The 15,872-nt window shown below is 37.4% G+C and overlaps 1 protein-coding gene across 1 annotated transcript in view; it reads right to left on the bottom strand.

The window, feature by feature from the left end:
• LOC132158450 (protein Jumonji-like) overlaps positions 1 to 15,872 on the bottom strand; it is a 43,864-nt gene that overhangs the window by 12,582 nt on the left and 15,410 nt on the right. The window contains exons 2-6 of the mRNA XM_059567878.1: positions 15,389 to 15,512; positions 10,985 to 11,129; positions 10,066 to 10,232; positions 4,727 to 4,903; positions 2,687 to 2,850 (exon numbers count right to left, since the gene is read on the bottom strand). Of these exons, the coding sequence (XP_059423861.1) occupies positions 2,687 to 2,850; positions 4,727 to 4,903; positions 10,066 to 10,232; positions 10,985 to 11,129; positions 15,389 to 15,512 (777 nt within the window). The remainder of the gene's footprint in view (positions 1 to 2,686; positions 2,851 to 4,726; positions 4,904 to 10,065; positions 10,233 to 10,984; positions 11,130 to 15,388; positions 15,513 to 15,872) is intronic.

Raw genomic sequence — 15,872 nt, 5'->3', positions numbered from 1 at the left:
GGTTGACTTTTTTTTGTATTAAAAACACTTTTCTTTTATTGGTCGGATGAAATATGCTAATTTTTTGAGACAGGCATTTTGGGTTTTCATGAGCTGTATGCCAAAATCATCAGTATTAAAACAATAAAAGACCTGAAATATTTCAGTTGGTGTGCAATGAATCTAAAATATATGAAAGTTTAATTTTTATCATTACATTATGGAAAATAATGAACTTTATCACAATATGCTAATTTTTTGAGAAGGACCTGTACATTTGAATCAATGTTTGTCAGTTTGATTTTGCAGAAAAAAGTTTTCTTATATATATATATATATATATATATATATATATATATATATATATATATATATATATATATATATATAAATAAAAATTTTAATAATAAACTCACAATAACAAAAACAGTGAAGCAGTTTTAATAAAGTATTTATTATGATCTTAAATTCTTTTAAGAATTTTAGAATTTAATAAAAAAATAATAAGAGTATGGAAAACTACTTAATTGTTTTCTTTACAAAAATATCTGTACTAATGGTTTTCTCCTATTTATTAATTAAAATATACCAAAATTAATTTTAATTCAGAAATTGAAAACATGCTCATGACGGAGGAGGTGTATTTATTTTAATGTTTTTTTGTTGCTTTTTTAATATGTTAAAAACTGGAGAGAAAAAAACGATTGGCCCTCATTTCATGCATATGACACAAAGCAACTTAAATCAACTTAATTTAATCTATCAGTCAATGCATTCCTTGAAAATTCAAAACTATGATCCTGTCTGAGCTACAGTAACCACTGTGGTTCTGCAGTGCTACAACATGAGTTTGGTATTTGCTCTCTTTTTACTGATGACATGTGATTTTAAGAAAAGGGCTGAGAGAGTTGTTGGCAAGAATAAGAAAACATAACTTCCTCAAATGCAATGCATAGCAGCAACCTCCAATTATTCCCTCTCAGAGTGACTATATTCTTCCACTAGGGGGCTCAGTGGAGCTGTTCTTTCATTCTTTAGGGAGCTCACGCACGTGACCTGGGCCATGTAGTATGATTGTTCCATCTGCATGCGATGGGGGATGGGAGACGATTAATTTGTCTGCAAAACCAAAGTTCTTGACAGAAACCACAACAGATATACAAATGGTCCACCACATGCAGACACAGTTCATGTTTACAAAAATTGGACACAGTCCCGAGTATGTGGTACTTGCACACTCCACTGGATTTGACTGTGTGTGGAGAGAGAGGGGGGTTGGGTGGAGGAGAGATGACATCATGTGTTGCTATAGGCCTGCTGCAGGATAGTAGGGATAGGGTAAAGCTAACTATGCTGCTCTGTGAGCCCATAGGACGCTCTGGCAGAAGGGGAGGAAATTTTGATGAACACTCACAAATGGGTCCTACATAGTCTGTATTATCCCACTGTTCTGTACTGACTGAATCAGGAGACAGTAATATGGAGGCAAATGACACTGTGTGCACTGGAATATAACGTTCTTATAGTTAATGCTGTGTGTAAAGATTGGCACACAGTACTACCCCTTACGAAAGGAAAATATATTTACCAATATATTTCTTAAAATATATTGTGATATATTGTAATATATTATTTTCCATTTTTATTTTCTAATATATTATATATTTGAATACATTGAATAATATATTGATGATACATATATTATATTATATATTGCAAAATATACAAATGATTGCCGCTTTCAGTATATTGCAATATATTGGAAAAAATAAATATATATAAGATTTCTACATGATATTTTCCAATATACTGCAATATATTTTTGTTCTATAAGGGACTTGACAGCTGAAATCTTTTTGCTTGTCAATTATTCATCATTCACTCATAGTAAAGGTCACTCTGACAGCGGCTAAGCATATATTGTGGTGTATAACAGTAACAAATAACAGCACATTAAAAATAAATCTCACTGTAATAATAGAGTAGATTATGAAATATGCTACTGTAAACTGTCTTAGCAGAAATAGGATTTTAAATTATAAATAATTCAAAAACCTCCTTAAAATCAGAATCTTTCTGAAATTCATTTTATCTTCAACATTTATACATCTGAATTCTTAAGACACAATGCTTTTTTCCCCCCACAGCTTTCCACAACTTTATTTTGTTGCGATTTTAACATAACAAAACTCGTTTTCTCACAATGTCAACTTGAAAATTATTTTCTCTTGTATTTCTCAGTCTGGAGGTAAAAAAAAAAAAACCATTTCTAAAGGCAATATACTGTATATCTTACTGTATCATAGATGAGCAAATCCAATTTCACGTTCATCAGGGACTCACTGAAGCTCAAATAGATAGAGTATATGTCTGTCAGTGACAGACCACTTCCACATCAGTGTCATACACTTGGGAAGGCTGCTGCAACTTTTTTGTTGTAAAATAATACTATAGCGATCTGAATTTCTGAACATGTGGTAAATGTTCGATTGATGTTTGACAGATGCTGATTAAATGGTTTACAGTTGACCAGAGAAATGATGAGCAATACTTATTTTTCACAAGAAAAAATTATTAAATCAAGATTAAGTTGGGATCATGAGAAAACAATATTGTACAAAAATAAAAACAAAAAGCAACGCAACACAACACAGAACAAAACTCAATGCAGTGCAAAACAAAACAAAACCCATAAACCCAGCCTTACCTGTTGTTTTTGTTCTTGTACAGCCCTGTTGGGTCGCAGATTGTGTGTAGTGGAGGTCCTAGCTGATGCTACAGAATTCTTCTCCTTCCCATGAACCCTGTTTCTTCCTCTGGCCCTTAAACTGCTCTCGTGTTTCACAGCAGCTCGTGTCTGTCCATTAAATACTGGTAGAGGAGAGAACATACAACAGATGTAACATTAAGACGTCTTTCAGTACATTTTGTTAGTGTGTACAGGTATATTAAATATCTAAAAAGAAAATATTTATTTTATGTTTTTTAGTCTTTATTAGGATCCACTAATGGTGCACAATTACTGATGGTTACAGGCATTGAACTGACTGACTTAACCAGATGGTTTCCCTCCTAGGTGACCCAGATTAGATGATTTAGTACTGTAGTGGAAAAAGACCCAAGTGTGAGTCTTTCAGCTGAACAGTGCTGCTGTACCTGACTGCTCTGCTTTCCATTTTCTTTGCACTTGACTTGTAAATTGCTCTTATAAAAGAAGACTGCCAAGCAGCTAACAGAGTCTGCATAGAGGCCTTGTCTAACACACTAGAATTTATGGGATTTTAAAGCTCAAATATTGTAACAGCAAAGCTGCTTACAGCTCTCAAACTAACATCAATAAATCACAGAAACCCAGTAACACGAATGACTGAATGCCACTAAAAGTGCTCACTTTAGCTGTGTTAAAGACTAATCTTCTGCTTTTCGACTGTAAGAACATCTTAATATTGCATGACGATCTACTGTAACAGATTTGCATTCTTCCTGAGAGCCACCCACATCGCATTTAGACAAAAGAAGCAAAGTTTTGAAAGTTTTGAGCTTCCATTAACTAAACAGATGGTGAACTGAACAGAGAGTCCAATGTTAGCAGTAAAACACTAAACAAGTATTGAAAGGCTCTTTGGGTCACTTTAGTAAATGAAAGCTTCTAGAGGGACCAACTTATCATTCAGTTTGGAGCTTGGCCAATGGCGCACATAAAAGTGTCATATTTAGCGTGTGGTCTCGTACAGTATTTAAGGAGAAGTGGCTCTGGTTTCATTATAAAGTATGGATGCTCAACATGACTCCTGTTTTCATTAGGTAGCACACAGAGTGTCCTTTCAGCACGATAACCCACATACAGACACAACATACTGCGCAGAGACTGAATTTAGAGCAGCAAAACTTCCACTGAAAAATCTTGGTCGGTGTTCAAGGATCTCATAAGCATGGGGCGCATTTGAGAGGAATGATCTAAATTTAAAAACCCTGAAAGCTGTTCCCAGTTTTAGACACAAACACTGTTTATCCTCGAGCTCCAATCTGACCTCGAAACCCCAGTGAGGTGACGGGTGTATATGGTTGTAGTTTGTCAGGAGCCCCTTAGACATGTGTTGAGTATGTGGAGCAGTATTGGGTTACCGAGGTGTCAGATTACACTGCAGATTTTGCTGAGTGGGCATTAGGGTCCGGTTACAAACCCAGAGACTGAAAGAAATGGGGAGAGCACTCAAAAGACGTTCATCACTTTATTATGTGGCTAAATTTAGCTTGGCCTGTTTTGATCTGTTAGCTATAAATATGTCGGAAATCTAAAGAGAAAGAGGAAACACGCTCAGTGACCAGTGGAATAATTAATAATAATAAGAGATATGAAAATTTATGTAAAAATAATTATCAGCATGCCTAAATATATTATGCATGCTATATGATATATTAAATACCTTGTGTTATATGGATGGTATAGAGCGAATGTCAGTCTGACAGTGAGGGCTGTATATAGTCACAGCTCATTAACTGTACAGTGTGGAAAGAGGTAGGACTGTAACACACCTCACTGGGGTCCTTAAATGGAACCAAATGTCCAGCCTGTCTGCTATTGGCAGTGCAATGATACACTGAACACTACACATACTACACAGTAAAATGGATTGTAAATCGCTATTTTAAGTAAAAAGGATTATAAAACACAAAGCAAGATAAAGTTTATGTGAATAAGTGTGTGTGTTTGTGGTTAGTCAGTGTGTTTCAGGAGTGTAAGTACCATGACCATTGGCGATGCATTTGTTGGGTCCTTTACTCTTGCGTGGAGTGGACTGGCAGGAAGCAGGGGCATTGCTAACACTGTATTCTTCCTCTTCCTCATCCTCTTCCTCATCTACATCTTCATCATCTTTAGCAGTACCAAAGTATGCCATGTTGCTGGGCAACGCAGGAGTGCCTGAACCAATGAGGGAGAGGGTAAAGACAAAATGAGGGAGTATCAGACAGAGAGCACACAGTACGAGTTAGAAATAGAGAACAGAACAGAAGTAATGACTACCAGCTGAGATGAACACAGATTAAGTCTTCACATTGTCTTGCTTAGTAAGAAACCTGATTACCCTTGAAGAGATAGTTCACCAAAAATGTAAATTCTGTCATCATTTACTTATGTTGATCCAAACCTTTATGACTTCTGTGGAACATAAAAGATATTTTTAAAAAAAAGGTGCTTAACCACTATCAATACTCTACATGTATGAGGTCAATATACATTTTTTTTTAATTAATTGTGATTAATATCCTCTAACATTAAAGTTTTTAAATATTTTATATTGCATGCATTAATTTCACATTCAATTTTCAAATTAATGTAGAGACATCATAAAGGCAGTATAGTTTTATAATTTGTTTAATGGCATCTTTTTATGACTGATACCAATAGTGATACCAATACTACTGATGTTTCTAGGAAATTATTTTTTTCCTAATATTTCATATTTAACCATTCAATATAGCAACATAAAATTATAATTTATTATTTTTTTTTTTAGAATTTTAGAATTTTAACATTTACTAGACTTTAAAAAATAACAACTTTTATTTTAAAGGGATACTCCACCCTAAAATGAAAATGGTCATTAATCACTTACCCCCATGTCGTTCAAAACCCGTAAAAGCTCGGAACACAATGTCATCAGAATACTCCATCTGCCATCAGATGTGCAATCTGGGTTACATGAAGCGACGGGAACACTTTTTGTAAGCGAAGAAAACAAAAATAATGACTTTATTCAACAATTTCTTTGTCAACGGTCTCCTCTGTGTCTCTCCATATCACCGTATGCTGCGTATGCTCTTCTGTATGATCCGTACCACAAGGATGCGCTGTTTTATTTCGCATCCTTGTGGCGCGGATCATTCTAATCATTCTAATCATTCTAATCAAAAGGAATATGAAACACATTTGATCATCTACGCCACTGAATTTGACGACTGATGTAACGTTCACCTGCCCAATCACACGTTGGTGGTTGAAGCTGGTGTCTCTGCCAACAAGGCAAACTATTAAACTACTAAATACGAGGTGGGAGGAAAAATATATTTCAATGCTTTCTCTAATATATAATTTGCAAGCATCAGGGAGACACCATTAATAAGTGGGGCATTGAAATTGCTTTTAAATGCAGGTTCACTTTTTAGATTCATAATCACATGTACTGTGTGTATACTATGGAGTGGCAGTACTTACCACACATTTTACAAGATTAGATGTTTGTCAGCGGCTAACCACGTCCCTTTTAGAAGTGGCTCCGTAGAACACATTGTTCATTTTCCGTGCCCCTCGCAGTTGACTTTTGTTCTGACAACATCATATTAGATTTATTATTATATTAACTAGAAAACTGAATTTTTTAATTTGTGAATCGATGCAAATCCCTAGAAGACTGAATCTTGATTCATATGTGAATTATTTTTTTCCCCAGCCCTATTAGTTACATCTTATTAAAAAAAAAAAAAATCTGAACCATTAAATGGTAGTGTACAATTAAATAAACAATTTACAATAATTGACTTCAGTTTCTATTTTACAAAACAATGCTGGACCCCATTGACATTCATAGTATAAGAGAAAAATTAATCAAAATATATTTTGTGTTCTTCAGAAAGAAAAAACTGTCATAGGTTTGAAACAACATGGTGGTGAAAAAAATCATGAATCAGATTTAAGAAGGTTCTGTGCTCTGCGTTTTGCATAGGCATTCTCTCTTAGAGCACAACGATTAGAAGATAACTTCCTAAAACTCTTGTTGAGCATTTGTATACTATGCAAAGCTCCATATCCTGTTTAACTTCACAGTCCCAGCACTGAGAGAGAGAGACGGCAGAGTGGTCCAGTCCAGCGCCCATCTCATATGCTACTGATCCTCACTGAAGGGTTCAGTGCTCACAATGGAGAGCCTGTTCACAAGCTTTATTCCACATTCCCTCAATAGCCATTTATCTGCACCAGAGTCACTGGGTCCGTGGTGCTCACATGTGCTGTAGCATGTGATTGTGTGTGCATGCGTGAGAGAGTGTATACGTGCGCCTGAGGAGGGGGTGGGGAACGGGACAGACTGCTGAGAGAGAAATATGGAGGAGAAGTGGCCTGACTGCTTTTGAATCAATCCACTTCTCCAACCACAATAACCAATTGAGTGTTAAATTTCTATCGCAACCTGGTCATATCTGCAATTATTTGAGATCAATAGACATGAACTATGTGAAACGACTGGTTATGGATGACGAGTTATAATGAGAGCCCAGCTGAATGTTGAATAAAAGGATCTCGGGGCCCCCTAGATTACGGAGCAAGGCTCTTTAGGCCAGTCCTCTATCATCAAGGGCTTTAATAAGGGGTCCTGGGGGCTTTGAGCTATTGGCTATTGTTCACATCTCAAGAGGCGACTGAATGATTCTTTGATTCCTCTCTGATAATGCCAGAGGTTTTGAAGAGGCATTTCAGAGCAAATATTAATGAACGTGATTTTCATCTCACAATTACTACTCTGCAGTAATACAGCCGATCATTTGCTATGATAAAGTATTCAACTCTCACTTTCATTAATTAACATGATATGCATAATTTTGCTATCTGCAGGAAAGAGGTCTGCGTTTGTCTAAGTATCCTATTATTTTGGGAAAGAGTCGGAACATCATCTCATGACGTCCACTCATTTAAATTCCTCCTCGAAGGGAATCATGCCTTTGAGGATTTTTTGCACGAAGCTGGATCTGTTTTTACATCCGTCCCTTATGGGCTGATGGAGAGTGAGAGTAAAAGAGAAAAAGAAGGAGAAAAAAAGAGAGAAATGGCTTAAATGGTACCACTAAATAAAATGCAATATTGAATATTAAACGATGGTGCCAAAATAAGAAGTATAATATATATAAAGTAGTGTAACAGTAGTAATATAATTTCTATGATTTTATTCCTACTATTCAAAAGTTTGAGATTCGTTAATGTTTGTGAAATAAATATTTTATGCTCACCAAAGCTGCATTTGATTAAACTACACAAAAACAGTAATTTTGTGAAATATTATTACTATTATGTAAAATAATTATTTTCCATTTTCTATTTCTATTTGAAAAATTTAATTATTTCTTTGATGAGGTTTTACTGCGGTCTTCAGTGTCACATGGTCTATCAGAAATCATTCTAATATGCTGTTTTTGTTTTTAAATATTTTTGTGGAAAAGAGGATACATTTTCTTCAGGATTTTTTGATGAAAACAGTTCACAAGAATTATTTTAAATAGAAACCTTTTGTAACATTGTGAATATCTCTACTGTCACTTTTTATAAATGTAATATTTCCTTGCAAGGTAAAAACATTCGTGTATTTCAAAAAATGTATCTTATTGACCTGAAACTTTTGAATGGTAGTGTATATATATATATATATATATATATATATATTTAGAGACAGAGAAGCAGATAAAGTCATTAGTAAAATAAACAATACAAATACAAGTTTTGAATTATTTTTCTTTAAGTAGTTTCATTGTTTAGTAGAAATTTAAAAGCAGCTTTTAGGAGCAGAAAACAGTGAATGAATAAATAAAATATTTTATACTGATAAGTGACATCTGTGCTTCCTCACTCATGAGAAGCACCAGTGCATTTGAGTTATGACTTATGGCATCAATTAAATCAGTCTTGACTTATGTGACACTACAAGCTCAGGTTATATTTAAAAAAATCCATAAACTGATCCACAATGCCACGTTCACATTTACGTTCGCTCTCAGCTCTAACCCAATAATGAAAAAAGGTTTGATATGATGAAGGGGAGGAATGGAGACTGGGAAAAGATGTTCCCATTTACATTCTTTATGTTTGAAAAACCATTAACCCACTTTGCCCTCAGCCAAGAGTCCATGGCAAATCCAATCAGTCTGTTCCCTGTCTTTCACAGCCGTGTGTGTGAGAAAGACGAGAGATGGAGAAAGTTCCATTTCAAAGTAGCCTGGGAAATGTGAGTGAGTGGGAACGGAGAGAGAATAAGTGAAAGTATAAAGTTAACTCAAACTGTGTCCTCTATGTTTTAGAAAAGTGAAGAAGAAAAATATGTTGAAGGAGTGCAGCAGAATGTATAGCGGTCACCAATCCAGACTTTGGTGATGTTATCACTGTTTTATATGCACAAATTTACATAAATTATGATTAATTACTCGTTTTAGTACTTCTATATAATTATTTTACTTCAATTAGTTGCCAGGCATAATTTCTCATTTTCATTTAGTTTTTTTTTTAAATATATATTACCATGTTTTTTTAGCTTTATTTTAATTAATGCAAACATTTGTAATAGTTGTAATTTTAGTTAAGATGGTTTTGTGTTATTTTGTGTGTTACCACATTTATTAATGTTCTGCTGTACATGTAACCATATTCAGTGATGCTCTCTCTCATAATATTTACAATATTCAAAAAACTAAATGAAAATGAGAAATAATGCCTTGCAACTAATTGAAGTAAAATAATTAAATAGAAGTACTAAAATGACTACAATTTAACCTGAAATGAAAATAAATGAAAACTAAATAGAAATCTATCGCATAAAAACCATAAAATTAATAAAAAATAATAGTCTTCAATCTCAATATAAAAGCTAATTCTAAATATTAATAAAAGCTATAACAGTATATAAATAATTATAATGGTTATAAATAACACTGGTTTTGACATTAAATCATATGTATATAAAGAAACTTGCACGTATAAAGAGGAATCTCAATTTGATTTCCAATTAATTAACCTTGAATAGTATAACTCCAATGAATTAGAAATAATTCCTCATCTTCGGGAGCTTTTCCTTTGCCATTGTCACCTTTGACTTGCTTACTGGAAGAGTGAAAGCTGAATCGAAAACTTGCACTGTGAGAGATCAGCCAAGACACAAAATAACAGCGGCACACACAAGACAGTCACACAAAGGTTTGCCAGCAATAACCGTGACTCTCACTAGAGAGGTGAATGTGTGCTGCCCAGAGGAGAAGAATTATGGAGCCTGTAAACATTTTAAGAGTTGATAGGATGAGAAAATGAAGACAGACAGAGAGCAGACTCACCTCTTAGGCAGAGGAAGGTAAGGAAGTCTTCGGTTTTAGGTTTGCGTTTTGTGAGATGGTTGAACATGGCTGGACTCGGGGGCATGGCCTCCAGCATTTTCAGCGGGGTGGCACTGGGAGAACAGGGATGAGACTGAGCAAACTTCCTCTGAGCCTGCAGTCTTGGCCTGGTGTGAGAAACAGAGAATTAGGGAAATGAAGGGATTAGTTCTCCTACAAATGAAAATTCTGTCATTATTTACGCATCTTTCCATCCTTCATTTATTCATCAAGCAATTTTGAAAGGTTTTACTAGGCAAACTTTTCCAAACAATTTCATTGAATCCTTTCCTCTTCCCTTTTGTGATACACTGAAGAAAGTCATGTGGGTTTTGAGTAAAATGAGAATGAATGATGACAGCGTTCTCAGGTTAGAGTTTTTTGAGATGTTTCATTTAAATGAGGCTAAAAATCTAGTTCAAAAACCAGATTTTTGGATATAAGGAAAAAAGACAGAAACATCCTTTAGTAGAAAAAGAGATGTTAACTAATCGTATAGGAGACCTGCAGAGGAAAGCACTTTGGTCTGTTATACAAAAGCTCAGCAAAAAGTCTGACTATGTAAGTCATTTTTAATTGCTCTAGAGCACAGTATGTTGTGTTTTGATGCTTGAATGTCCCCACCAGGTTTAAAAAGCATGACTTCCATGTTTTGCTGGTGAATAGTATGGACTAGCTCAGAATGTACAGCAACTTCATACTGTATCTTTTTGGCAACTATAGTTCCAGATCTGTTATTTTCCCACCTACCTGTAATTTAAGTATGATATATTCATCCATGAAACTACATTTTATCCATGCAGTAATTTTGAATTACATACTACAACGCCACAATACACTGTGCTGGAAATCTCACACAGAAAAGTCTTATTACACTCACTTCTTTCTGACAGGTCCCTCTATTGAGTACTCATGGCTGCAGTCTTTGCTCTGAACTGCATTTTGTGTCCGGTCTGACTTACAGTTTCCAGCAAACAGCCCAGCTTTAGCCCCCGAACCATTCAAATGACCATTTGCAAAGGAGCCTGGGAAAAGAAGGTGTGGTTCAAGTATAAGCAATAGCAATATACACATAAATACAGAAGAAAATTTACATTAGCAAATTTATTTAAATTTTATGGCTTAGCAAATTACATCTAATCGGCATAGCACCCACAGCAACTCTTCAAGACCTATGAAATGAAGAACCTTGAAACAGGATTTTTCTAATCATTTAGCCAAAAAAACACAAGTGGACACTCTAGACTAAGAGCACACTCAAAATGAACTGACAGGAAGTAGGGAAAACCACAATGCCTCCAGTGTCCTGTTACATTTATCTGAGGTCTCAGCCATGTTAAATGGCCAAAAATAAACATTTAGTCTTTTAACTAAAAATATAACGTGCATGAGTTATTGTCTATCTTCTTCACCATCATACAAAATTGAAAATAAAAATGGCTCTATCAGCATATATGCCATAGTAAAAAATAAATATATTAAAATGTATTTGAAATAAAATAATTCCATGCTAAGTATACTGCAAATACATTTACATGTATGTACTTAATAAAAAATAACCTGCAACACATTGTTTCACTTGCCTACTGTTAGGAGCAAGGAACGAGGGATTTCACACAGAACTGTCTTTAATAATCCACAGGATGAAACACGTAGTACAACAATGTTCAGAACCAACAAACACACACTGCACAGACTGGGGCTAAATACACAGGATAATTGGGAAGACACAGGTGAATGGGATGACTAACTAAAATAAAGGAGGACAGGGACAAGACCAAATGGAAAACCAGGAACAAAGACAGGGGCAAAACACAACAAAAACAGGTCCATGATCCTGACATATCGCCCCCCTACCAGAAGGCGCATCCTTGCACCGTAGACAACAATAGAGGGGGAGAAACAGGTGGGAACTAAAGAGGGAGGAGCCAGGGAGCAGACAGGAGAGTCCAGCTAGACCCAGGCCACAGCAATAATGACGGTCCACGGTGTAGTCGACGGAAGGAGGAGCCATGGAGGAGGAATGGCAGCCAACTCCTGGGTGCCGACCAATGGCAGTTGAGCAGGTGGTGAAGCAGCCCGAGGTGGAGACAGAGAGCCTATGAGACAGGGCAACATGGAGGAACTGGAGGGCCGCAGTGGAGCCGGAGTGACAGAGGACTGAGGTGGAGCCGAGGGGATGAAGGAACCTGACGGAGCCAGAGGATGAGGCAAAGCCAGAGAAGTGGAGTCCCCGAGGATGGTCGACGCCAGACCAAGGCAGAGCCGGAGGAACGAGTGATCTCTGTGGAGCTAGTGGAGAGGAGGTAGTCGCCACGGCAGAGAGGAGGGAGCTAGAAGCAATGGTGGAGCTAACGGGTCAACGGGCCGAGGTGGAGTCCAGGCCTCGGAGGCTGAAGGCGGAGTCAAGGGAAACTCCAGCCAAGGCGATGCAGGAGGATGATAGTCCCGTGGAGCTTGCACCACATAGATGGTTGACTAAGGGCAAGCAGAAGGGCTGCCAGATGACAGCAGAGGAGGCAGTAGTGGGTGGGAGGATGGACATTTGTGAGTCTCTGGGCATTTGGGTTAAACTCTGGATCGGGAGCCCCCTTTAGGGGGGGAACATTGGAACAGGATGGCGCCCTGGAGGAGCGGACACCTGTGGGCGCTTTCTCGGAGCAGGCACTGGAGGGCACTCTGGACTGGATTCGGGGGCTGGAGCCCTCTCCTCTTCGTTTTGGCAGATACTCAGCTCACCCTCAGCCGGGGGGCAGGGGGCGGAGCACCTCTCTGCATTAACACACCATTTGTGGCTTTCTCCCTCGCGGCAGGTGTTCACACACCTTGACTGACTTCATCAGTGGCTCTGGCTCCGCAGCGATCCTCAGAACGTCACTCCATGCAGTGATGGCTCGTCAGTTGCGGCCGTGTCTGACTCTTCGTCAGCGGTGGGCTCAGGCATGCGTGGAGCGCATCGGGGAGATGGTGGGCTGGGCTCTGGGTTGGGAGTGGCACTGCCGCTCTGTGCGTTCTATGGCGCCAGCCTCAACCCTGCATGCAGAGTGCCATCGTCAGAGGATGGCCCTTTATTGGAATTCGCCACCTTTGTGGAGTGGACACTGGCAAGAAATGGATATCTGTTTCACACCTGTTCCCAGGAGTGTCCACTCCACAAAGGTGCTCTGCATGCAGGGTTCAGGCAGGCGTCATATACGCGCAGAGCACGTCGCCCGGGTAAGTGGCGAGATGGGCTATAGCCAGAAACAGTCTGGTATGTCCTTCAACGATTTTTCCCCCTGCTCCAGCAGGAGAAGGATGTATTCAGGATGGGCGAGGGGATCCATAAGGGAAACACTATGGAAACAAAAAGCAAGAAACAAAACGGAGGAAAATACGCAATTTAAACTGTTGTTGGTGAGTTCTTCTGTCATCTTGCCTACTGATAGGAGCAAGGAATAAGGAAATGAGGGATTTTACACAGAACTGACTCTGATAATCCACAGGAGGAAACATGTAGCAAAACGACATTCAGAACCGACAAAAACAGACTACACAAACTGGGGCTAAATACACAGGAAAATTGGGAAGACATAGGTGAATGGGATGATTAATTAAACTTAACCAGGATAAAAACTCATTGAGATTAACATCTCTTTTTGCAAGAGTGACCTGGCCAAGAATGCAGCAACAAATAACATAGTTTACATCATAATACAAAACACAAATCAAAGATCACAACAACAATCCACCAAAGGATAAAACACACAGCTTGTTTCCCTAGCTCTGTTCGAACCCGAGGGACTTTAAAATATAACAGATCGTTTGAATGTAGATTGTAGCATACCTTTGACAAATAAAATGGAGTTAGACCACAAATAGACTTATAAATAAAACAAAACCACTTAAAATATATTTAAATAGATATTTCAAAATACACATTATTCTGTATAGAGAGAGAGCGAGAGAAATTAATTACTTTATTACTTATTTATTTATTGACACAAGTATGTCTGTGTTTGTTTCCAGGGCATTGGAAATAAATTCTCAAGTTAAGTGAACTTCAGCAGAACCCTGTAAAGCAGAATGAAGTTACTAACAGCACAGGCTAATGCACCACACATTCCAATTGTTAGAATTCTGCATGATGCCTTTTAATTACAGAGAATGTGAAAGAATCTCCGAATGCAATGATAGCAATGCAGTGCTTTTGATATACAAAGCAATTCCTAAGGAATCTTTAAGTGTTAGTTACTGAACCCACAATAAAGCAGAGAGCTCGTGAGGTGTTCTGTTCATGCCCTTGACATTCTCTGAGATGATGCACTGCACCATCCACAGGCAGGTCACCGAGTCTACCCCATTAGAGAGCAGTGAGAGTGCTTCACAGCCCCGGCACATGAAACCCATACAGAGAGGGCATTATTTACTTTGCTCACACATTTTCAATGCAATCTTGGCAGATCAATAATACTCCTAATGGACCACTGAGATGCTGAGGAAATAAAGAAAAGTCCCACAGCACCATGTGCCTCACTGAGTGTCACAGCTGCCTCATGATCTCAGCGTCTGAGCTAAAATAATTTATCAAATACCAATGCACCTTCAAAATACCAAATCAAACTGCACATTTCAGAGATTTTTAGTAGACAGAAGGTTGATCGTTGAATAATGTCTTTAAATACAAAATTTTTAAAGTATACTTGAAGTATTCTTGCAATAGTTCCTCCACTTTATCACAATCAAATATACTTCAGTTTATCTTTAGACAGACTTCAGCACTACTTCCACACAATTAAAGCACATTAAGTACAAAATTAGTTGTTCTGATTTAGCAGTTTAGTATACTAAAAGTACAACTGCAGCATATATTTATTAAGTACATAAATATATAAATGTATTTGTAGTTTACTAGGCACGAAATAAATGTATGTAAAATACACCTTTGTATATTTAATTTTTACTAGGGGAACAGAATATGAATTTATAAATATGACCAAGGTGAAGACTTGGCTTATCAAAATTAATTAGCTAATACGCTTGGATGTGCTAGAAAGATTACCCGGCAATGTCAACATGAAGTTAATTAATATTCATGAGCTCAGTCTCAGTGCCATATAAAACTCATTCTAGCGTCGCTGTTAAGTTATGATATTGTCCACAAATCATTCTCTAAAATGGTTCAGAACAGCAGCTGAATGCAGCAGCGTCAGATGTTGCATCTTTGCTGCAGCTGTTCTAAAGGTCAGTATCCTTCTGTAGACAAGATTGCTGAAGAACTGCTCTAGAAAAGATGTAAACTCACCATTAACTATTCCAGTGCCATTCTCCACTTTGCTCTTCTGAGCCGTCTTAAACTCTTTAAGTGAGAGGTAGAGCACCCGGCGGACCACTCTCTCCTCTGACCACGGGATCCCATCGTTATCATCCTGCAGAAGGAAAAAAGCTTATTTTAGTGCTCTAAAAATGAAACAGATGTGACCTAAAGTCATCTCACAAGAACAATGTGCTCTCTAAACAAACCGTTTTGGGTTAATTAGTAAAACAACAGTCAAATAGTGGACAAGAAAAAAAAAAACTCCAAATATACCAACAGAAGACTGCACTATAAATAGTGTAGCTGGCTGGCTCCATTCCAGCATGTGTCAGAAAGCCTTTTATTACTGAATGATCCAAAAGCAATCACAACAAATGCTCTCAGTGTTAGTATAACATTTGTTCCCCACAGATTACCTAATGTGCTGTAGTAAGACATCTTTCAAACTAGGTAGCTGAATGTCCATGTTTTT

This window comes from Carassius carassius, chromosome 15 (assembly GCF_963082965.1).
Source record: "Carassius carassius chromosome 15, fCarCar2.1, whole genome shotgun sequence".
Taxonomy (NCBI): domain Eukaryota; kingdom Metazoa; phylum Chordata; class Actinopteri; order Cypriniformes; family Cyprinidae; genus Carassius; species Carassius carassius.
The sequence above is the reverse complement of the archived record's forward strand: the minus strand, read 5'-3'. Positions and strand labels throughout refer to the sequence as shown.